Source organism: Stigmatopora nigra, chromosome 5, assembly GCF_051989575.1.
Source record: "Stigmatopora nigra isolate UIUO_SnigA chromosome 5, RoL_Snig_1.1, whole genome shotgun sequence".
Lineage (NCBI taxonomy): Eukaryota > Metazoa > Chordata > Actinopteri > Syngnathiformes > Syngnathidae > Stigmatopora > Stigmatopora nigra.
The window spans coordinates 15455917-15481815 of NC_135512.1; the positions used below are offsets into that span (position 1 = coordinate 15455917).

General features: G+C 41.8%; 1 protein-coding gene across 1 annotated transcript; it reads left to right on the top strand.

The window, feature by feature from the left end:
* Positions 1–5645: 5645 nt before the first annotated feature.
* LOC144196959 (tensin-3-like) lies at positions 5646–21472 on the top strand. Its single transcript, XM_077717476.1, has 8 exons — positions 5646–5725; positions 5815–5946; positions 6448–6543; positions 8465–8542; positions 14215–14383; positions 14515–14583; positions 17627–17656; positions 21231–21472. The coding sequence occupies exons 2-8, from the start codon at positions 5898–5900 to the stop codon at positions 21370–21372; spliced, it is 633 nt and encodes a 210-aa protein (XP_077573602.1). The 5' UTR covers positions 5646–5725; positions 5815–5897; the 3' UTR covers positions 21373–21472.
* The last annotated feature ends 4427 nt before the right edge of the window (positions 21473–25899 follow it).

Below are 25899 nucleotides of genomic sequence, written 5' to 3' on the forward strand. Positions count from 1 at the left end.
CAAGCGAAGCGCACACGCAAAAAAAAATAAAACACAAATACAAACTTTGATATGGACGTAAGAGCCGCATGAAACCGGGCAAAGAGCCGCATGCGGCTCGCGAGCCGCGGGTTGGCCACCCCTGTCCTAGGGGGAAGATTGGTCCACCACAAACGCAGGAGTACGAATACAAATGAACATAAAACATTTTTATTAAACAGAAAGTATTACAAAAGCAGCACGACTGAGTCGGCGAGTAAACTAAGGAGAAAGCACAAATGGCAAGAAAAAAGTGAAAACTAAGGTAATCTATGCAGGTAATGATGTATAAGCAAAAAGAGCACGGCCGAGTCAGAGTAAACTAAGGATGTAAAGTAAGAAATTAATTACAACTACAAATATAACCGCAGAAGGCAGGTGAACTCAGGAGGAATGTAGAAGACAGTGGTGAGCAACGCAATAGTCCAACAGCTATTTTCTGTGACAGTAGTCCTTATATATCGTGGGCCACCCACTCAGCTAATCCAGGTTCTAAAAAGAGGAAGAAAACGCATATATGACGATACTGTGATCCTTCTTCACTTCCCGGCTGGCTTCACTACATTGCAGCTTTTCTTTGGAGGGATATTTTTTTCAAATCATTAAAAAAATGTCTAAATCTATGCTGAAACTCGCAATCGGAAGACAAATGAAAAATGGCGGTAAAAATTGACAGAAGTCAGGGCGGCAAAAGAGGGAGAATTGGGCGCATAATATCATATATACACTGCCTAGATGCATTGCATCATGCCATTTCTTCTTCTGTTGCTTCTTCTGTTGAATTTTGCGTCGTGCACTTCACCTCGGGAAAAGACATTTTTTTGAGTCGCCGTTGAAAATGCTGGCTAAATATATATGTTCCTTGATATGCTAAAGGAGTAGCACGCAATTGCGGTACAAATGAATCTACACTCGCGTACAGGATCGGAGCGTCGGGACTCTCGCGCATGATCGGGGCGCCGGGACTGGCGTGCAGGAGCAAAACCGGGAGGGGCACCGGGAAGGGTGCGCAGGAGTGGTGCATTGGGAAGTGAACACAGGTACGGGGCATTGGGATGGGGCACTGGGACGGGAACACGGGAACGGGGCACCAGGAAGAGAACACAGGAATGGGGTGCCGGGATGGGAACACATGGGTGGCTAGCTGGAACAGGAACACATGAGCGACTAGCTGGAACAGGATCACGGGAACGGGGTGCCAGAATGGGAACACAGGAAAGGGGCGCCAGAACAGAGACACAGGGGCGGCTAGCCAGATTAGGGACACAAGGCCGTCTAGCTGGAATGGGAACACGTGCGCGGCTAGCTGGAGCGGGAACACGTGGGCGTCTAGCCGGAACGGGAACATGGGAGCAGGGCGCCAGAATGGGGAAACATGGGCGGCCAGCCAGAACAGGGACACATGGGTGGCTAGCTGGTGACGGCGAGCGAGAGACTAGCCAAACGGGGGAGCTGACTCGAGGTGCTCAAACGTCCAGCCACTCCTCCTTTTCTTTCTCATCATTGCCCTCTCCAGGAGGGCGGTGTAGCACGACCATCCCCCTCCCCCACGACACGGGAAAGGTCCTGCCGGTCGATTGTTAATGGCCAAACAGGAAACCAGGTAGGGTTTCATGGAAGTCGCGTCCCGGTAATGTTTTGGGGGAAAGATGTACACCATGGCGTACTCCTCACAAATTCAGTGAAGGTTAGCCGGGAGCTTCCCGCTGGATGAATTGTTGGTCGGCTCGCACGGTTACGTCTTTTAAGACGTCAAGTGTGCAAACATAGAGTGGATACAAATGCAATAAAGCAGGCAATTAACGAGTATGGAATGGTTAATCAAAACTTGAATTCTTTAGACTGGGGGGTTTCACAAAACTTATCAACGACTTTAAAATCAAATGACAAAAGCAAACCTAACGTGGAACTACATGAGGCAACGAGGAACTTGGAACATGGAACGTTGAAATAAAGCCTTTGGGCACGAGTTGGGGTACAAGCTGAATTGGTGCCCAGCCAATTGCAGGGCATGTTTACAGCAGTGGCGGTCCGTGCATTTTCTCGTAGCGTCTTCAACGAATCCAACCCTCAAAAACTATTTTATGGCTATAAAAACTACTGCAGTTACAGCTGCAACACATAAAAAATAATTAATAAATCAATGCACAACAATGGGGTAAAATCCACTTCCTAGAAGCATTTAATGATTAAATACAAATACTGGAGCATTTCAGTTATTACAACCGGGCCAGGGGGGTGATTTTCCCGGGAAAAGACAGCAATGAACATCAATGGTGTACATGCAAACATTGCCCGAAAATGGGGTAAAAGCCAGCGCAAAAACAGCAATTATTGATTAGATAAAATACTGGAGCTTTTTAGAAATCAGAACCAGGCTTGGAGGATCATTTCCCCAGGAAAAAGACAGCGATGAACGTTGTTGATACGTCCATACGCCAAATGGCAAAAAAATGCACTAAAATGGGGTAAAATCCACTTCCTATCAGCATTTATTGATTGAATACAAATACTGGAGTATTTGAGACATTACAACCAGGCCAGGGGGTGATTTCCTTGGGAAAAGACAGCGATTGACGTCAATGGCGAAAAGGCAAAAATTGCACTAAAATTGGGTAAAATCTACTTCCTAGCAGCATTTAGTGATTGAATACAAACACTGGAGATTTTCAAATATCAGAACCTGGCCCACAATTGAAATGTTATTTAGGAATATAGCCAAATTTTACTCACCAACAATCCTTTTTATCTTTTCTATCGCCATCGAAGCTAATGATGAAAGTCGAGCCTGTCCTGTCATATTTCTGGCATAGTCCGTCTTGAAAATGGTTTTTAATCAACACAACAATATATTTGCTTGTGCAGCTCCCTCCAAATACAGTTTGGTAGCTCTCACAGCTACACACCCTTTTCCCGGCTGTAACAGGCTTGCTAGCTTCGGAGTTGACCGCCCTTTCTCAATGTTGTCAATTTTTTTCCTGGAAAAGTCAGTTTGGAAAATAGCTTTGTGAGCAAATCTCCAACCGCCACTGGATTACAGTATTGATACATTTATAAGTTTGTGATGTAGAATGTGTTAAAAATGGGGTTTACCTTGAACAATGCATGGATGTGTAACTACCAAGAAGACCACAAAGCTGCCAGTGTGTAAAAGAAGGAATTGGATTTGATTGGATAACTTTATTCATCCCGTATTCGGGAAATTACATTGTGGCAGTAGCAAGAGGGTGATTAGACAGAACTGAAAAACAAAAGCCCAAAGTACAAAAAGAATCAAAGTAATGGAATCATCAAATCATTAAAACATAAATGCAGCAAAAACACAAAACGAACGAGAGTGGACGGAGCTAACGCGGCCGCCGGCTGCCGCTTAAACAGCACCATTTTGGTTGCGGTAACTGAATCGGTCTCAAAAAGACGTTGTAAAGTTGGACAAAAACTGGAACCCCACAGAACAGCAAAGGAAAATCACAAAGTACAAAAGAAATCAAAGTAAATGGAATCATCAAATCATCAAAACATAAAAGCAGCAAAAAAACAAAACGAACAAGAGTGGACGGAGCTACCGCGGTCGCCGGCTGCCGCTTAAACAGCGCCATTTTGGTTGCGGTAGCTAAAATGGTTATAAAGTTGGACAAAAACTGGAACCACACACAGGAAGTCTTCCACGAGATGGGGAACTTCTGCAGACTGTGACCGAGGTAGAGAATATGCAGTTGCTTTTCCAAGCTTATCCGCACAGTTCCTCAGTAGTCTATATATATATATATATATATATATATATATATATATATATATATATATATATATATATATATATATATATATATATATATATATATATATATATATATATATATATATATATATATATATATATATATATATATATATATATATATATATATATATATATATATATATATATATATATATATATATATATATATATATATATATATATATATATATATATATATATATATATATATATATATATATATATATATATATATATATATATATATATATATATATATATATATATATATATATATATATATATATATATATATATATATATATATATATATATATATATATATATATATATATATATATATATATATATATATATATATATATATATATATATATATATATATATATATATATATATATATATATATATATATATATATATATATATATATATATATATATATATATATATATATATATATATATATATATATATATATATATATATATATATATATATATATATATATATATATATATATATATATATATATATATATATATATATACAACACAAGTAAGAGAATATGAGAATGACACAAATAAAATAAAAAAACAAAGAAAAGGTCAAAACCTCAAGTTGTGCCTAGATCTAAAGATATCTAGAAAATTCTGTGAGAGAATGTACTCCCATTTTTGTGTTTCTTACATCTTTCTTACAAAAGTGGGACATGTTGACCATGTTTAAAGGGTTTAGTTGTGAGGATCGTGGAACGAATTTGAGAATCTACATATAAAATACGCCTCTACTTAGGAAATGTTCAAGTATCGAAAAACTTCTACAACCAATTCATTTCGTAAGTAGAGGTATGACTAAGGTGACCAGTGTGGTTTTCTCACAATATTGCTCTATATTACCGGGTATGAAGCCCTGATTGCACAATTGGCCCCTGTCCATAAAGCCCACCAACAATCCTTATTGGAAGTGGAAAGAGTTATTAAAAAAAAACTGGTGCCAAAATTTAAAAATCGAGCACAGTAACATCGTAGAGCCGTATATTTGCAATTTTTAGTTCAAAACCGCATTCAAATCGTATCTACAATGTGCTCTCACTTTTTTGTCCGATGTTAACGGACAAACACACTAAAGCACACACACATTCTCAGAAATAGTAATATGTATAAATCAAGCGGTTCAGAAAATGAATGAATGAATGAATGTATCAGTTACCAATTCTTGTAATTTAACCAATTCTACCAATTTACCAATTTTGTCATACTTAGTTATCTGGGTATGATGACAATTAGGCTTTTGTTGAGTCAATGATGAAGACAAAGCCTATGTCCGATTATTTTTATTATATTATTATTAATCAATGAACGTATGCCCTATGTGCCCCTAGTCTGTATCTGTAAATATGTACCGTGTTGCATTTGTACGTTTTTTATCGCTTAATAAAGGGAATTGCAATCAATAATAAGGGGAACATTTAGCCGAGGTTCACTGGTATGTAAGAAAGAATCTTAAAACATGGATAGTGGTTGTTGTGACACAGCCAATAAGAGCCCAGTAGAGTGTAGCGAGGTTCTAAAATTATAATCAATGCATCCTCGACAATATTTTCAAGATGAAATAACGGATAAGGAAATACATTAACCTTTTGGGGGATTTTGTAACTTGGAATCTTTTTTTGCATTTCAAGGCTCTCATTTGCATAGAAAAGCTTTCGCAACATGAAAATTTCGTAACTAGTGGCATTCGTAAGTAGAGGTTTGACTGTAGGTATTAAAAATTTACATGTTGATTTACACTAGATAAAACAACAGCTGTTGTCATTTAACTTTCACTTTTATTTTTTAGAGTCTGCTAGTAAACAGGACACTGTAAAATTTGTTCAAGACACTTCTAAGTTTTGGTATAAGCCTGACATTTCCAGAGATGAAGGTAAATCCAGTGTCATCTCCAACCTATGTACAGGATTTCTGCACTAGTTTAACTGTTGTTTTATATTTGTGCCACACTACTCATTCTAGCTATTGCAGTGCTAAAGGACAGAGAACCAGGCTCTTTTATCGTCAGAGACAGTCATTCATTTCATGGGGCTTATGGATTGGCGATGAAAGTGGCTACTCCCCCTCCATCTGTGTTGCATCAAAGTAGAAAAGGTAGGTATAAAATTAAAAATGCAAATATGCACTATCAATTTCAGTTTTTTAATGTGATATTGACTGTAACATCATTCGATGCAAATTGACTTGTATAGGCTGCACTGCAGAGGTGGGCAAAACGATCCTCGAGCGCCGCCGTGTGGGCAGGTTTTGTTTCCAGCCAATCAAGCAGAGGCACTTGAGCCAATGAAATTTCTTCACTAAAACAAGAAGCACCTGACTGCAAACCACTGATTGCACTTGTAGGGAACCTGATTGGGGAAAAGGTGTCCGCCTTCTTTATTGGTTGGAATGAAAATCTGCAACCACCGTGGGTGGCCCTTTGTGAAATAGTTTGCCCACCCCCGCTGTACTGTATATACATTAATAAATACAAAGTCTTGCAAATTTAACAAAAACATAATTTGGTTATTCTTGGAGCGTGTTCAAAGTCTAAATGTTTGAATATGTGCCAATGCTTTTTTTGTGAATGTAAATGGGCATGATATGTCATTGTAGTTGGAGATGCGTCGAATGAGCTCGTGAGACATTTTCTCGTAGAGTGTACACAGAAAGGAGTCTGCCTCAAAGGCTGCCCTGATGAGCCATTCTTTGGTGAGAATAGCCTAGATCTTCTTCCATCTATTGATTACATTATCTGATCTTTCCATAAACATGATGTATCAGACACCTACATGACAATAGTTATGCGATATAAATGGTCCAAAAGGGTGATTTTACTTTTCTTGTGTTGTACTGTATGCCTATGTAAAAGCATTCCTGAGTAAGATAAAATAACACTACTATTTCAGTTGAAAATGCAATGAAAAATGTCTTAACAGTAATACCTTGAAATACAACCTGTTCTGGGACCGAGTTCGTATGTGAATTTACTTGCATCTCAAATCAATGTTTCCGATATGAAATAACTAAATACAAATTAATCCATTCCCATCCGCAGAAAAAAACACCTAAAAATAGGGTATTACAATGGAAAAACATGTTTTTAATTGTTCTAAGTCACCACATATGCTCACAAAGTAACAAATACCATCTAGTGGGTATAATCTGCAATAAAATGTGACGTTGTGTACAGTACTGTATGGAGTTCGTACCGTAGAGACAGACAGGAGCGACTAATGGCGGTTTGTGGGGCGGCGGAAAAGAGAGACTTGATGGCAACACGTACGGTTCGCTCCACTTTTGTGACACAACGTAACATAACATAAACCCTCCTAAATGAACTTCGCTTACTATACACACACTGGATTTATGCACGATGAATGTAATATCGTTGCGCTATAACCGAGGATAAAGTGTTAGCGTTATCCGCCGCGGCTTTTGAACCAGAAGTTTCTGTTTCTTCTTGGCTCAGAACCGAGTGCATCCCCGGTTGTTTTTTCAAGTTATCGAAGCAACCACGACTCACTTTGAAGGTTTCCCCTTTCTCAGCTGCTTGTTTTACTTTCAAGTCCTTGTTGTCACGTAAAGTGCGGCATCAAGCAAGGAAAGTAGAAAGACCCAAATGCAAGGAAGCATTCTAGGACATGGAATGTAGTGCTCTAACAAAAACTTTAATAACTAAGGCAGGAATCTTCAGAATATAACAAGGAGTTAGAATTAAATAACAAAACCGAACGTGACATGGAAAGACATAGGGAAACGAGGAACTTGGAACATGGCATAGGTACATCGAGTAGTCGTAGACTGATCGGGTAAAGCAGGGTTGATAAGACAGTTAAGAACACCTGAGTAACACAAGAGGGAGCAAGCTGGGGATACACCAGGTGAGGCGAAACGACAGGTGCACACAATGGACAATCACTCGGAAAGGATACACAGGGAAAAAATCCTACCAAAATTAACCAAATCCCCGACCAAACCTAACACCCCTAAATTCCTGTAACAGTTTTCCTTTATCCAGATTAAAAGAAGCTCTCTGCCTCGTGGTGAATATCACATCGCAGCTTGAACAAGAACACGTAGCGGCCGCATTGCAATGTCTTATGTCAAATGTGTCTTGTATCTCAGGGCAAAAATTTACTCGTAATTTTCCTCGTCTCTCAAATTTCTCGTATGTTGGGACACTCGTATGTCAAGGTATTACTGTACATGAGTATTGTCCACAGGAAAACAGAATTCAGTTTAATTTAACGAGGCTCAAGAGCTTCCCCTAGTGGTTGTTTGCTACTATCTATTAAAGGAATTAGAGTTTTTCCTCACCACATAGTGGTCTAGAGAGAATCACTCGCCTGACTTCAGTGCGTGCAGGCTCGGGCTCGATTCCCGATGGTGGTGGTATGATTGTGAATGTGGATGGTCGTTTGTCTCTCTGTGTGCCCCAAGGCTGACTGGCGACCAGTCTAGGGTAGAGTTTGCTTTTTGCCCCAAGTCAGTTGAGTTAGGCTCCAGCAACCCCCATAACTCATTTAAGGAGGGAAGATGTAAGAATGAATGAACCTTTTTCTCTGTCTCTTGATGGATTACTTCTTCTTTTGTTGTCTAATTCCTCGTTGACTTTGGATTTCTCTGTCAGGGAGCCTGACTGCTTTGGTGTGTCAGCACTCTATCACTCCTCTTGCTCTGCCCTGCAAACTCATTCTGCCTGACAGAGGTAAGGTGATCTTGTGTGGTGTGCTAAATTAATCACTGAAGAATAAAAAAAAACTTTACATGACCATTATTTCCATTAAACTTTTTCATTGCGACCACACAATAAATCTTCCTACCATTTAGATCTTTTGTGATTTTATTGTTTCTGACAGACCCGTTGGAGGAAATGAGTCATTCTCTTGCAAAGACAGCAGCTACTAAAGCAAGGCGCAGGTAAAGAAAAAAAAGGTAGCGGCCACTAAATGGGTCTGATCCTCGACTCTGATTGTGGATTAACTAGTTACACCGTTAATGTGATGAAGCTGCAGGATCAGATGCCTGGTCGATATTGATTAATACACCTGCAATCAAACTGAGACCAAGAATTTCAAAAGAGTGTATTTATTTAGTCATTCATTCTCTAATTTATTTAAATAGAGTGGTCCTTCAATTTAGAAATAAAATCTCTGACTGTGTATAGTGGTGGATCATCTAAGGCAGGGGTCTCAAACTCAATTTACCTGAGGGCCGCAAGAGGCAGAATCTGGGTGAGACTGGGCCGCATCAGGATTTCCACAAGAAAAGCGCTGATAAAACATTCCAACGTTATCAAATATCTTTATTTTTAACTAAAAGTAATGGATTAAATAAATAAATAAACCCTAACTTAAAGATTAATAAAAAGATAAATCAATAAGTAATAAAAAATAAAAAAATAATGAGAATACAGTAGATATACAGTGGCTGGCTAAGTAGAGAAAACTAATTATTTTTATTCCGTTTCAAGTGTCTGTATTAACAGCTCTTTAAATTTTAACTTTCTGAACTTGAGTGGAACATTGAACATGAAATATTATGGACACAGCTTCTCTTGTCTACTTTTTGCTGCTGGAGACCTGGCAGCGCTTCTTCTCACATAGCTGAGTCACATTTGGTTTGAGGGAGGAAGCAGTGGAGATCCTCAATAGAGCTTGAAGATGCTCATCAGTAAGTCTGGACCTATACTTGGACTTATTGAAGTTCAAGGTGGAGAAGAGTTTCTCACACAAGTATGTGCTCCCACAAAGGCACATGGTCCGCTTGAACATTTGGGAAAGTTCAGGGAAACTGGGGGTCAACTCTCTCAAAAATTGCCCAAGCTTGTCTGCTTCTCCACTCACCTCCCTGAACTTGGCTTTGAGTGCACAGTTGCACTGCAGGTCAATGAGCTCAATTTGGAGCTAAGGGGGCATCTTGCACATCAAAGGAGAAGGGGTCCGCAAAAATTTGAAATGTGGCTTTGTGTGTCTTGAAGTCTGCAAATCTGTGATCAAATTCCTCCTGGAGCTTCGAAACACATATCTCTCACCACTGTATGGTGTGCCTGCATCCACAAGAGCCTTGCATGCTGGGAAATGGAAAAGGTTTGCCTGAGAGAGCTGGGCTTTCCATAACAAAAGTTTAGTGCAGAATGCTCTCACGTTGTCATAGGCAGCACTGACAAGTTGCCCCTGGCCTTATAGCTTCTTGTACAGTACATTAAGCTCATGTGTGATATCAACAAGAAAAGCTAAGTCCATGAGCCATTTGGGATCACTTAGCACAGGAACAGCAACCCCGTCTATATCCATGAAGTCTTTTACTTCTGCTCTCAACTCAAAAAATCTCTTCAATACATTTCCCCTGCTGAGCCAACCTACCTCAGTGAAGTAGAGCACCTCCCCATATTCAACAAAGAAATATTGCACTCCTCACCTTTCTCTTCACAGCAGGCTTTTAAACAGACAACTCTGGGGCTGTAATATGTGTTTACACTAGGAATGAGTCTCGGATTGAATTTTTAACTTTCAGTCGCGCGGTTCTGTGGCGCATGCGCACTTTCGATTTGACCGTTTAACTTTCAGTCGCGCGGGTCTGTGGCGCATGCGCACTTTCGCTCTCCGATCGTATTGGATTACGGCAGCTCTCCGATTCGAGCGGAGTGAGCGAGGCACTAGACAGCCCAGCCGATGTCCCACCCTCCAGAGCCGTGTACTTCACCGTTATTGGTTCATCCAGCTCGGAACACAATGTCATTCATTTCAATCTTGCGGGCCGCACGGACATTAATCTTGCATATTAAGACACAGGCCGCAAATTATTGTCCCGCGGGCCGCAAGTTTGGGACCCCTGGTCTAAGGAGTTGCAAAAAATAAGGACATTTTCAAATGTTTATACCATTATTTATTGGAACATTCTTTACAAATCATTCATTAATTCTTTATTAAAGAGCCGAGCACAAAATCCAGTGCATTGACTTATCTAACTTGATCACCCATTGCTTACAGTCCAGTGTGACCTCAATTTGAACAAATTCAGTTTTCTTCTAAATATCTCTGTGGGTGTGGCTTATAGTGAGGTGTAGTTTGCAGTGAGTACAGTAACCCCTCAAATATTGCGAATAATGAAAATGAGACATAGCCGTGATAATCGAAAAACCACAAAGGAGGATCGCCACTATTGTTACTACATACCATACATGTTTTCGTGCCTGTACGAATATGTACAATTATCAAGAATGGTATTTTTAAATATCACAATTACAGGCATATGAAATTACCATAAAATATTAATACTTAAATATAATCTATAAATTAAAAACACTATATATACTTTTAGTTGTTTATTCTAATATCACACATGCTTATAGAGCCACACCCCTCCCTCACCTTGCATCTCTGCCTTTCCCTCATCCCCTCATACACCCCACTCCGGAGGCTAACAAGGCCACAAATAAAGATAATAAAAACATGGCCCGAGGACGCCCTTTCTCAGTTGCAGGACTGTTTTTCCCACACCATTTGGGAACTTTTTGAACACCCCAATCTCCTACAAGGACACTGTACTTTCCTACATCAAAAACTGCACGGACAACGTCACTGTTAATAAACCCAATTACAACGACAATAATTGGATTGGACAACTTTATTTATCTCGTATTCAGGAAATTTCATTGTGGCAGTAGCAAGAGGGTGATTAGACAGAACAGCAAAGCAAAAGCATAAAGTACAAAGCAAATCAAAGTAAATGGAATCATCAAATCATTAAGACATTAAGACATCAAAGCAGCAAAAACACAAAACGAACAAGAGTGGACGGAGCTACCGCGGTCGCCGGCTGCCGCTTAAACAGCGCCATTTTGGTTGCGGTAGCTAAAATGGTCTCAAAAATATGTTGTAAAGTTGGACAAAAACTGGAACCACACACAGGAAGTCTTCCACGAGATGGGGAATTTCTGCAGACTGTGACCGAGGTAGAGAATATGCAGAGTCGCTTTTCCAAGCTTATCCGCACAGTTCCTCAGTAGTCTGAAGCTGAAGAAAACAGCAGCAGGGCAGAACTCCTCGACTCTGTTGCTGGTAAGCGCTGACAGCTCTTCTATCCTATCACACGATGGAATAATGGCTGGTCAGAAGCGTTGCCTCTTCTCCCGGCACTTTTGTCCAGCTTCGGAACTTCGGCGGCACCGAGTTGTTGCTCCCCCTGCTGCGTATTGTAACAGCTAGTCCCATGTGTGTGTGAAGCGTAGGCATGGCTGACTGGTTCCAAAAAATAAGTAGCCGAATGAAGCCAGGCTAACAGAATAAGGGAAGTTGTAAAAACAAGTAAAAAGTATAAAGTAAAAAGCAAAGTAAAAAGGAATGTATTAATAAATATTAAAATGTATTTTAAAAAAAGATAGAAGGGCTCTAAAACATGAAAAACATAAGAATGTACATAGCTACTGCCACAGGCTCCCGCTTGAATGGCGCCATTTTGTGGACAATAATGTGTGAACCGTTTCTTTGCCCACTTTGAGATTAGACCCAGTCCCAACACATCCATCGCCACACTGCAGCAATACATTGGAACTTCAGGAACACGAAGTGAGACAGGTACTGTGGACTGTGAACACCAATGCTGGTGGCCCTGACAGAGTACCTGGTAAGGTGCTCAAAGCCTGTGCTGACCAGCTGACTGGTGTTTTCACAAAGATCTTCAATTGTTCCCTGCAACAATCCATCCCATCCTGCCTGAAATCTGCCACCATTATCCCTGTCCCTAAAAAGACAAGCATTGACAGCCTGAATGATTATAGGCCTGTTGCACTCAAGCCTGTGATCATGAAGTGATTTGAAAAGTTGGTTGCCCGCCATATTAGGGATACAATCTCTCCCTCAGTGGACCCTCGCCAGTTTGCCATAGAGCAAATAGGTCCACTGAGGACGCTATCTCCGTAGCTCTACACACAGCACTGAGCCATCTGGAGCACCATGGGAACTACGTGAGGATGTATTTCAATGACTATAGCTCAGCCTTAAACACTGTAACACCGAGCATTCTAGCTGACAAATTCTCCCACCTTGGACCATCTTCTTCCATCTGCTACTGGTTTAAGAACTTCTTAACCAACCATCCACAAACTGTTAGACTTGGTCCCCACCACCCTGCCTCCATTACACGGGGCAATGGCTCCCCTCTAGGCTGTGTACTGAGTCCCCTTCTGTACTCCCTGTACATATACAACTGTACAGCAACCCACCAGTCTAACTCCATCAAATTTGCCGATGACGCCACTGTGGTCGGATTCATCTCAGGAGGGGATGATTCTGCTTACAGAGATGTGGTCAACAAACTGTCTTTGTGGTGTTTGGTGTACAATCTCCCAGTAAACACCACGAAAACTAAAGAATGCCAACAAATCTGAAATTATCACTTATTTGGGTCTTTTGCCGAGAATTCGCACATTATGGAGAAGCACTACCAATTTCGTCATACGCAGCTGGGAATGATGAGAATTAGGGTTTTGCCGAGTCAATGGCGATGACAAAGCATATTTCCGATTATTATTATTATTATATTAAATAATCCTGGTCTTTCGCAAACGCAGCACAGATGCCCCACTCCTCATAAATGGAGCATGTATAGACAGGGTGCAGTCCTTAAAATTCCTATGGGTCCACGTCACGGACAAGCTCTCCTTGTCTACCAACACCACGGCGGTTCATTTCCTGAGGGTACTCACGAGGAACCACTTGGACATTAAGCTTCTGGTAACCTTCTATAGAGCCACTGTGGAGAGCATCCTGGCATACTGCATTACAGTGTGAAACGCTGGAAGCACGGCAGCAGACAGAAAGGCCATGCAGAGAGTGATCAGCACTGCCCAGAAGACCATCGGCTGCTCTCTGCCCTCACTAGATGACATTGCCAGCCCTTGCTACCTCAGCATAGCCAGGAATATTGTCAGGGTACAATGCCACCCTGGTCACAACCTGTTCCAGATGCTGCCCTCTGGCAGACGCTACAGGTCTCACAAAGCACGGACAAATAGACTTAAGGACAGTTTTTCCCCACAGCCATTAGAACTGGATTTAAATGAAGCAGAGAGGAAATATTTTCACTGTATGTAAATTATTTAAAATATTGACATTGTTTTAATATATAGATTATATTTAGATATGAATACATTACAGTCTTTTCATATGCTTAGTGCCGTAATATTTAATAAAGAAACTACTTGATAAATGTATTTGTCTTTTTGTATTTCTGTGTAGACACGAAAAAGCATATTTTCAATTATCATGTCTATTCTACATTTTCCGCGATATTCGAGGGATAACTGTACTACCATACATTTACCATTCTTTGGAGTAACAGTCAGGTTTTATAGTATGTTCTTTTACTTCTTGGCAGCATGTAACGTGTGGTACCTTGGTTCTGTTGATTTGGAGTCTTTAACGGGACACCAGGCGGTTCAGAAAGCTACCACAGTGACACTGACAACAGATCCTCCATTAGCCTCTACTGTTGTCCATTTTAAGGTGTCAGCACAGGGCATAACACTCACAGACAACCAGCGAAAGTGAGTATTGTTTGTTCTCGAGACTCAATGTAATAATCCAAAATGTGGTTTGCTCAGAATTTATATTGTCTCACCATATTTATTTTAAACCTAACAATATAGCGCAAACTGAAAATATGTGTTCCCTCCAGGTTGTTTTTTAGACGTCATTATGCAGTCAATGCAGTCATTTTCTGTTCCTTGGACCCACAAGGAAGAAGGTGAGTCATGTGGTAGTTACTGGACAACAAGTGACAACATGCTCACGATCCTCGTTCAGGAATGGTCTCGACAAGAAAAAACTGATGTGCCAAACATTTTTCTTACAGCATGACAGACTCTGAAGTCATGTGTTACCCTGACTGAATGACTGAATTTTTAATACCATTTAAATGTGCTTCCTAAATTGGAGTCATTTGGGAAAAAGAAAAATGTCTCTCTCGCTCTCTCTCACTCCCTATCGCTCTCTCTCTCTCGCTCCCTATCGCTCTCTCTCTCTCGTTCTCTCTCGCTCCCTTTCGCCCCCTCTCACCCCCTCTCGCCCCCTCTCGCCCCCTCTCGCCCCCTCTCGCCCCCTCTCGCCCCCTCTCGCCCCCTCTCGCCCCCTCTCGCCCTCTCGCCCTCTCGCCCCCTCTCGCCCCCTCTCGCCCCCTCTCGCCCCCTCTCGCCCCCTCTCGCCCCCTCTCGCCCCCTCTCGCCCCCTCTCGCCCCCTCTCGCCCCCTCTCGCCCCCTCTCGCCCCCTCTCGCCCCCTCTCGCCCCCTCTCGCCCCCTCTCGCCCCCTCTCGCCCCCTCTCGCCCCCTCTCGCCCCCTCTCGCCCCCTCTCGCCCCCTCTCGCCCCCTCTCGCCCCCTCTCGCCCCCTCTCGCCCCCTCTCGCCCCCTCTCGCCCCCTCTCGCCCCCTCTCGCCCCCTCTCGCCCCCTCTCGCCCCCTCTCGCCCCCTCTCGCCCCCTCTCGCCCCCTCTCGCCCCCTCTCGCCCCCTCTCGCCCCCTCTCGCCCCCTCTCGCCCCCTCTCGCCCCCTCTCGCCCCCTCTCGCCCCCTCTCGCCCCCTCTCGCCCCCTCTCGCCCCCTCTCGCCCCCTCTCGCCCCCTCTCGCCCCCTCTCGCCCCCTCTCGCCCCCTCTCGCCCCCTCTCGCCCCCTCTCGCCCCCTCTCGCCCCCTCTCGCCCCCTCTCGCCCCCTCTCGCCCCCTCTCGCCCCCTCGCGCCCCCTCGCGCCCCCTCGCGCCCCCTCTCCGTCCCCTCTCCGTCCCCTCTCCGTCCCCTCTCCGTCCCCTCTCCGTCCCCTCTCCGTCCCCTCTCCGTCCCCTCTCCGTCCCCTCTCCGTCCCCCTCCGTCCCCCTCCGTCCCCCTCCGTCCCCCTCCGTCCCCCTCCGTCCCCCTCCGTCCCCCTCCGTCCCCCTCCGTCCCCCTCCGTCCCCCTCCGTCCCCCTCCGTCCCCCTCCGTCCCCCTCCGTCCCCCTCCGTCCCCCTCCGTCCCCCTCCGTCCCCCTCCGTCCCCCTCCGTCCCCCTCCGTCCCCCTCCGTCCCCCTCCGTCCCCCTCCGTCCCCCTCCGTCCCCCTCCGTCCCCCTCCGTCCCCCTCCGTCCCCCTCCGTCCCCCTCCGTCCCCCTCCGTCCCCCTCCGTCCCCCTCCGTCCCCCTCCGTCCCCCTCCGTCCCCCTCCGTCCCCCTCCGTCCCCCTCCGTCCCCCTCCGTCCCCCTCCGTCCCCCTCCGTCCCCCTCCGACCCCCTCCGTCCCCCTCCGTCCCCCTCCGTCCCCCTCCGTCCCCCTCCGTCCCCCTCCGTCCCCCTCCGTCCCTCTCCGTCCCTCTCTGTCTCTCTCATCATTTACTTTCCCGGTACACAAAAAAATGATGCGGTGAATCAGATTTGGCCCCCTGGCCGCCACTTTGACACGTGTTATATGGTTTGTTTAAATGAGTTCTAGTAATATTTGAGAAGCTTAAAAAGTAACACCTCTCCATAGATGTTATTTAATATGTAATTGTCACTGTCTAATTATTGTTGTTGCTCCATTTAAAATGTTAAAATGTTCGACGAACTGTCCGGCAACGAAGCATCCGTTTGACGAAGCGTCCGGGACGAAGCGTCCGGGACAAAGCGTCCGGCGACGAAGTGTCCGGCGACGAAGCGTCCGGTGACGAAGCGTCCGGCGATGAAGCGTCCGGCGACGAACTGTACGTCAACGAAATGTCCGGTCACGATAGAAAATGACAAAGAAACAGGGCGCCACCTACAGTCATAGCCAAAGTTTTATTAGTGGTATTATTGTTTCAAAAATTTTAAATAGAGCAACAACAACAATTAGACAGTGACAATTAGATATTAAATAACATCTATGGAGAGGTGTTACTTTTTAAGCTACTCAAATATTACTAGAACTCATTTAAACAAACCATATGACACATGTCAAAGTGGCAGCCCGGGGGCCAAATCTCTTCCACCGCATCATTTTTTTGTGACCCGGGAAAGTAAATTATGACTTTCTATTTTAGGATCAAATTAAAATGAAGAGTATAGATGTATATCTAATTTCCTGATTTTTTTTCCCCCTTTTAAATCAATGATTGTAAATTTTTTATCCTTTTTTTCTGTTTTTAGTTCAATTTTTTTGTAAAGTCTAAAGATATATTGAAAAAGCTAAAATAAACATTGTTTTAGATCTATAAGAACTGAATTTCAGGGCTTTCAATCCAGTCCTTTTAATCCATTTATAAAAAAAAAAAAAATCTAAATATTATATCTAAAATGGTCCGGCCCACGTGAAATCAAGTTGACGTTAAAGCGGCCCGCGAACCAACCCAAGTCTGACACCCCTGCCATATAACAATGTTCACAGTAAACATATATGTACTCATTATTGTTTTTGAACAACGACCAACATTAGTTACGCATTGACGAGATGTTTTTGTATGTGTTGCCGCTCATTATGAAGATATATATTTTTTTAGGTATGAGTCTGGTACAGGAACAAATATAACTTGTAATGCATTGCCCCTTTTATATGTATTTAACACTATAAAATTGTGAGTGTAAACTACGTCTATATGTTGAACTGCTTCAAAATGCTCATTGCACAATGTAAACCTTACTGTGTGAATCATGAACAAAAAATATGGTCACAACGTTAAATTCAGTACATAACTAAATATAATACTGCCAGTTAAAAGCACACTTTTAGAATCCTGAGATTTAAGAATGTATATGCATTTTTAATTGTTCTGTAAAGGGCTCCTGCTAACAAATATTTTGCTCCAAACAGATGGACAAGAAGCTCTAATTCTAATGCAATGTAAGTAAGGAACTGTTGTTTTTGTCATTTACCATGCGAGATAGTGGGTACCCGGACATTTCGTTGATGGACACTTCGTCGGCGGACGCTTCGTGGCCGGACACATTGTCGCCAGACACTTCGCCTAACCTTAACCACTAACATTAACCGCTATTAAAGAAGACAAAGGAAATTCACATATTCTTTATTAAAGAAAATGAAACAGCAAGAACTTGCTCGACAACTTAAACACATTAACATTTGGGCGTGTGTTGCACCCTGCATTTTCATATTGCTTGAAACACAAGGAGAAATATTCACACTGATCAGTTGTTGTCTTCAACCAATTTTTACTGTAATTCATTCACACACAAAAACATAATATACAATTACACCCATATATAGTGTTCCCTCGCTACTTTGCGGTTCAGCTATCGCGGACTCAGAGCTTTGCGGATTTTTTTGGGGGAAAAAAAAATACAAATATTACATTGAAACAACATATTTTACAGGTTTTTTGTTATAACATGAATTTCACTCTCTCTACCCGTATTCTATATGGTGTACTGTATACAGGGGGGTAAAACAAATAGAAAAAAATAAAATAAATAAATTAAAAAGAATAATAATAATTTGGAATTAAATTCAAATTAAGAATTTTTGAAGGGGAATCCCTACTTCGCGGAAATTCACTTATCGCGGGTGGTCCCGGTCCCCATTAACTGCGATAAGCGAGGAAACACGTATAAACATATTAACAACACGATAGAACCCAAAACAATTGCACTTGTTCCATAAACGGTCATAACTTGTGACTTGTGTAACTTGTGTTACCTTTTGTTTTTACAACTTAGAAAAGTCCTGAACTCTTCAGCAGGGGCAAACAATGGAATCTCAATAACATAGCTTCCTTTGCTACGACCGTCATACATACTGCACATTATAATGCTTTATAATGCTAACGATAATGGCGGCCGAGGGTAGCTTGCTAAATGCTATTCGATGTGCTCCACCCGAGAATCGCACATTAACGCACACACATCAAAAGTGAATGAACATTACTAAAAATTATCTTCTTTCTCACATGCTAAACACTGTATCTCGCAAACCACAAACTCAACCGGCCTCTACAACAAACAGCATACCTTGAAACACAGGGAGAAATAATCACACAGTGATCAGTTGTTGTCTTCAACCAACTTTTACTGTAATCTCCCGTGCCACAACCTGTGCACCCAGACACTAATAATCGAATACCGATTCAAAGTTTAACACATTACTCTTGCTATTTGGATGAAGGCATAAATAATCGAACACTGACAAACATCCAATCCAAAACTAGTTGTAATCCCCAACATGCAATCATTAATAGCTAACCACTTTAGCATGTCACACTCTATCATTAATAACTTACACAATTCTGTTGACTCTATTAATAGGACCGATTGGCCCGGTTCTTAAAATGGCCGACAAGCGATGACGTCTAGCTCCGTTGCCTCACAACGCGCATCGGAAATCTTGTCTGTATACACGATACCTATGGAAATACCAAACAAAAAAAAGAAGGGAGACGACGAAGAATATGTGAATTTCCTTTGTCTTCTTTTTAGTACATTTTTAATAACATTTTATTTATTGCCATTTATTTCAAAAACAATCGTTCGCGACTCCTCCTCCGGTGACGATATGTCTGTTTGACGAACTGTCCGGCGACGAAGCGTTCGTTGGACGAACTGTCCGGGGACGAAGCGTCGGGCAACGAACCGTCGATGAAATGTCTGGTCACGGCGATGGTATAATTGATAAATAATTATTTTTAGAAGCCTAGTGCAAAATTATATTCATACTTTATGGTCTAGCTGTTCACCGTGTCTGACTTTGTTGCGGACAGACGTGGGCTCGTAACCTGCTGATGGTGGTATGGTTGTGACTACAAAGACTTGATCGTGTTATGTGTTCCATATGGCTGACTAGCGACTAGTGTAGGGTGTACTGTGATCCTTCTTCACATTGCGGCTTCAACTTTCGTCCATTTTTTTCCGAGATACATGTGTTTAAAAAGTTCGAAGCACCTATCTTCTGAGGTGTGCAACTGCAAATTCTTGGTGTGGACTAAGACACTTCACTTCCGACTCTGAGGAATAAAAATATGAACCAGTATTATTATGAATTTACACCATAGATACAGTCGTGATGCTGGCATGATAGAATGTGTCAGCACACACACTGCATGGAACCACTCAGAACGATATGATAACGTGGTTGCAGCCATTGAATTTGGCAAGGGTCTTGACAGAATCAAGACTAAAACAACAGCAATATTTGCACAAGAAAAATGGCTCTTGAAACTGACAAAGAGGACTTGGACTAAAGCTCCAATTACCTCATCTCATTTTCTGAACAGCTTTCTCCTCATTAGGGTCACGGGGGGTGCTGGAGCTCATCCCAGCTGACTCTGGGCCAGAGGCGGGGGACGCCCTGAATCAGTGGCCAGCCAATCACAGGGCACAAGGACACGGACAACCATCTACTCTCACACCCATACCTAGGGGCATTTAGAGTGTCCAATCAGCCTACCATGCATGTTTTTGGAATGTGGGAGGAAACCGGATTACCCAGAGGAAACCCACGCAGGCCCAGGGAGAACATGCAATTTACACACAGATGGACATGACTTAGATCTGAACCCAGGACCCCAGAGCCGTGAGAACCACATGCTAACCACTTGCTCCATTGGGCCACCGCTCCAATAACCTGTTTTCTTTTGGATTGGATTGGATAACTTTATTCATCCCGTATACAGGAAATTACATTGTGGCAGTAACAAGAAGGTGATTAGACAGAACAGCAAAGCAAAAGCACAAAGTACAAAGCAAATCAAGGTAAATAGAATCATCAAAACATTAAGACATAAAAGCAGCAAAAACACAAACCGAGCAAGAGTGGACGGAGCTACCGCGGCCGCCGGCTGCCGCTTAAACAGCTCCATTTTGGTTACGGTGGCTAAATCGTACTCAAAAAGACGTTGTAAAGTTGTATTTTTGTATGTTTTATTATATAAATCAAACAGATAGGAACTATTTTCACTGTGAGTATAATACTTAACGTATTTCTATATTTTTTAATTTATAGATTAAATTTAGATATTAATAGTTTATAGTCTTTTCACATGCCTGTAATAAATACACTTTATATAATTGTACTTGTGTACTTCCATTTTCGTATAGGTGCGAAAACATTTCATATGGTATGTAGTAATAATAGGGATGATCTTACTTCATGTTTTTTTTTATCATGGCCATGTCTGGTCTACATTATCCGCGAAAAATGAGAGATTAGTGTAGTCTGCCTTTCGCCCATAGTCAACTGGGATAGGCTCCAGCAATTCCCGCAACCTTTAAGAGGATGCATGGTACAGAGTGTATACTTTATATTGTTGGCCTGTTTAAAGTTTTGATATACACCAGGCTCCAACCTTTCACAAGTGTCAAAGTTATTCAGTTATTTTCACGTGAACACATTTTTTAACCCTTGTTTACATGTATTTGAAGACTGTTCTAATAACTCCCAATGTCCTTCTTTGTCTTTTTTCCAGGATATTTGGGTTTGTAGCGAGGAAATCTCAGACGGAGACTGAAAATATTTGCCATCTGTTTGCTGAAAATGACCCTGAACAGCCAGCAAGTGCTATCGTCAACTTTGTTTCAAAGGTCATGATTGGGTCATACAAGAAGTGAGCAGAAGGCATCATAATTGTATAAAATATTTAAATCTGAATTTTCCCTACTTGACCTTGTGAACAAGGAGACACCTGAAAATTAACAAGTTAACAAGACCTCAAGGGGGAAGGAGGGAGGGTGGGAGGGAGGTTCAGGAGGGAGGGTGGGAGGGAGGGAGGGAGGGAGGGAGGGAGGGAGGGAGGGAGGGAGGGAGGGAGGGAGGGAGGGAGGGAGGGAGGGAGGGAGGGAGGGAGGGAGGGAGGGAGGGAGGGAGGGAGGGAGGGAGGGAGGGAGGGAGGGAGGGAGGGAGGGAGGGAGGGAGGGAGGGAGGGAGGGAGGGAGGGAGGGAGGGAGGGAGGGAGGGAGGGAGGGAGGGAGGGAGGGAGGGAGGGAGGGAGGGAGGGAGGGAGGGAGGGAGGGAGGGAGGGAGGGAGGGAGGGAGGGAAGGACGGGCGGACGGACGGATGGGCGGGCGGGCGTAACGGACGGACGAGCGAACGTCTCATTCAATGCAATAAATAGAAGAGTAAAATTGGATACATTGACTCAACATCTTACGTAGCTATATTTACATTTTCTATTAATTCATATTTATAATATTAGTATTTCTCAAGAAATTTAACATGTCAAGAATTGTATTTTTGTACATACACACCTCGTACATTGTGATGTATAATATTCTTCAAGATTGTTGCATTTATACCACTTGTTTTTCTTTTGGTGTGATGCATAGTCTGTATAGCATTAAAAATAAGCTTCCTTGTGTTACATTTTCATTCTAGAAAGTAATTTTTCATTATACTGTTTCAGAGAAAATGCGAATGGGTTTCACGTTTCATCAATGAAATCTGGAAAAGATTTGTTTAAGCCTCTGTGGCTTATAACCTTAAGTCTTCAAACAAACAAGACTGGGCGTCCCGGTGGCACGAGTGTTTAGCGCATCGGCCTGACAGCACTGGGTTTCTGGGTTCAAATCCAGGTCATGTCCACCTGTGTGGAGTTTGCATGTTCTCCCTGGGCCTGTGTGGGTTTCCTCTGGGTACTCCTGTTTCCTCCCACATTCCAAAAACATGCAGGGTAGGTTAATTGGACACTTTTAATTGCCCTTAGGTATGGGTGTGAGTGTGCATCGTTGTCTATCTCCTTGTGCCCTGCGACCAGCTGGCCACTGATACAGGGTGCCCCCTGCATCTGGCCTGGAGTCAGCTGGGATAGGTTCCAGCACCCCCCATGACCCTGTTGAGGATAAAGGGGTTCAGAAATGAGATGACAGATGAGAAACAAAACCCATTGTCTGGAGGAAAAATATGTATATATCTTAAAGTTTAATGGAGGAAATGAACAGGATTTCTTTCATGTCCAGAAGAGAGGACAGATTTAATTCAATTTGTCTTTCTGAAAGTCATGTTGGTCAATTATTTTAGGAAAAAAAGTATTTACATAAAAAAAGCTGCTTTTCATCAATTCGTTTGCATGATTCAGCCTACTGGTATTTTTTTGCCAATAGGTGGCAATGTATAGCCACTTTTTATTTATTTATTTTTACAACTTTAAATGGAACGTTGACTCCGATTCAGTACATTATAATGATACTGAGAAGTGGTTTTAACAAAAAATCCTAAGATAAAATTTGAAAATAATAATAGTAAAACAAATAACCTGAAGGCCTCCCATAATCAGAGCAAAAAGCTGTGCGAAAACAATGGCCACCAAGACCATCTCCATCTTTCTACCTTAATTGTGAGCTTTAGAGGTGAGAGAATCTGAAAAAGCTTTGAATTAGGATTTATTTAACATCTTCCCTGTTTACCGCTGTGGAACTGGAAATAGGTGTGGATGTTATATCAGTCTAGGCAGGTTAGAAAAAAAAGCGAATAGCAAATGTGAAGTTGGGGTGGGGGAGACGATGGTAGTGTGAGTCTATGAGGGGCATCTAGGTGTTGGTGGTGGAGGGGTGTCTGTGGTTGATGATCTCCCCATTTCAGAAAACTCCCACATAATAGATACAAAGTGGAAAGGATGAGAAGAAGACAAAGTAAACACTGGAAAAAAGAGGAGTGCGGAAAGTGACTAATTGAAGCAAAAGGGAGCATCAAACTGTAGCAGTAAAACCTATATTGGGCTTAAGCCCTCATTCTGCTCCCTCAACTGTCACCATTTTGTCCCTTTGATGGACCTTTGCTTGAACTCACTGTTATGCATTCTGTTGCGTCAATCGATGGCATCTGGTGTGTAACTTTTATCAGCTCCCACTGCGAGCTACTATAAGCAAGAACACATTCCTGGAATTGCTATGATACAGAATGGCATGACTAAATCCAAATGCTGGGTTTCATCCGGGAATACCTCTGTCATAGAGTCTCTTCATACTTCCCCTTCCCTGGACTTCTTTTATCTTTTTGAGATAGCAATTTAAAACCAATGTTAAGTGTCTTTATGCCGTCTTTCACATGTTTTATCTCATGCATTATATTTAATATCAATTAAATCAAAATCAAATCAAAAGCCTTTCTTGTCATTATACACAGTTGCGTACAACGAAATTGGCGGTGGTACTACACAAAATGTGTTTTTCCTAGTAACAACAAAAATAGGTAATTTAAAAAGTCATGTCCCGGCAAAGTCATTCTAAAATATTGCACAATTTAGGCTATTGCTTTGTTATTGCACAGAAGGGATTGTGTGTCGTGCTAGTGCAAGTTCAGAGCCCTGATGGCTCTGGGGGAAAAATGTCCCTAGGTCTATTTGTCTGAGATTTATGAGACCTGCAGCATCTGCCAGGGGGCAGCAACTGGAACAAGTTGTGACCAGGGTGGTATGGGTCCCTAACAATGTTAATCTAGCAGCAGATGGAAGAGGATAGTCCTAGGTGGGAGAGTTTGTCAGCCAGAATGTCCGGTATTATAGTGTTGAATACCGAGCTATAGTCATTGAAAAGCATCCTCATGGTGGGCACCGGGGAGCTCATGTCGGAGTTTTAACCTTTGCCCGCTGACAACCGGGGAGTCGTCTTTTTTGTTTTTTTGGGGGGGAGGACACGGAGGTCTGATCCTTCCCGATTCATATTTTTATTTATATATATATATATATATATATATATATATATATATATATATATATATATATATATATATATATATATATATATATATATATATATATATATATATATATATATATATATATATATATATATATATATATATATATATATATATATATATATATATACATATACATATATATATATATATATATATATATATATATATATATATATATATATATATATATATATATATATATATATATATATATATATATATATATAAAGCTTCAACATGCTACGAAATAAAAGCCTCAATGAGACCTTATAAATAGAAATGGGTAAAATTGCGTGCACCCTTGCACACATATGGCCTACGTGCTTTTGGGCACATGCTGAGAAAGTAGTGCCTTTATGGCTTGCATTTTCATTCTTTTGTCTCTGCCAAAACAGACTCACACAAATATGCACACACACACACACACAAGGCTTGGGTACTTTGGTATCAGCGTCAGTCCTAATGAATCTGTCTTCAGGGGGTTGGACAGGGGTAATGTCCTGTACAAAGAGCTCCCACTGCGCCACCAAACCAACTAGAGGCCAACAGATTAACTTGCATTACATCAGCATCCCCACAATGCATCTAATGAGCGAGGGATTACGTAGTGTAACTTGCTTGGGTCTGTTGGCTCTCACACCATTGCAGCACTAATTAAATACTCACTTGTGCTTATTCAGTGGATCAGCTGCGTGACCATGGTTGTGCGCAGTCATACATACTCGGGTATGCAATGTGCATCTGTAAAGTTGCAAATATTGTTTTATATTTCCTCTGGGTGTGTTAATAATGTGTCATGGCGCTGTATAATAATAGACTGATGCAAAAAAAGCTATATATATATATATATATATATATATATATATATATATATATATATATATATATATATATATATATATATATATATATATATATATATATATATATATATATATATATATATATATATATATATATATATATATATATATATATATATAGCCTAAAACTATACAGCGCCAATATACACATCATTAGTGTGTTATTTATCCCAACAGAATCCACCATAAAGGCTGTTCAAAAGATAACAACATTTAGGTTCTATTGTGTAATTCATTTGAAACAAATCGTGTTTCAAATTGGAAAAAAAAACACTAGCTCTCATGACTCCCAAACTTAACTAATTTCATAACGTCATCATACGACAAGGTTGTGTTTGTCCGTGCATGGCATTCTGGATGGGATAACAATAATGATTGAACCTTTAACCCTCTGCTGTTGACTTTCTAGGATGTAGTCAGTACATGGGCAAACATGTAATGCATCAGTTTGAGGAGGAGAGCCTCACATGGCAACTAGCTTGCTGTTAGCATTAGCTTAGGTTAATGGCATGGGATCTTGACCTCAAGGGCAAGAGGTCAGGGGATCTCCCTGAGCCAACACCTCTCGTTAGAAATCT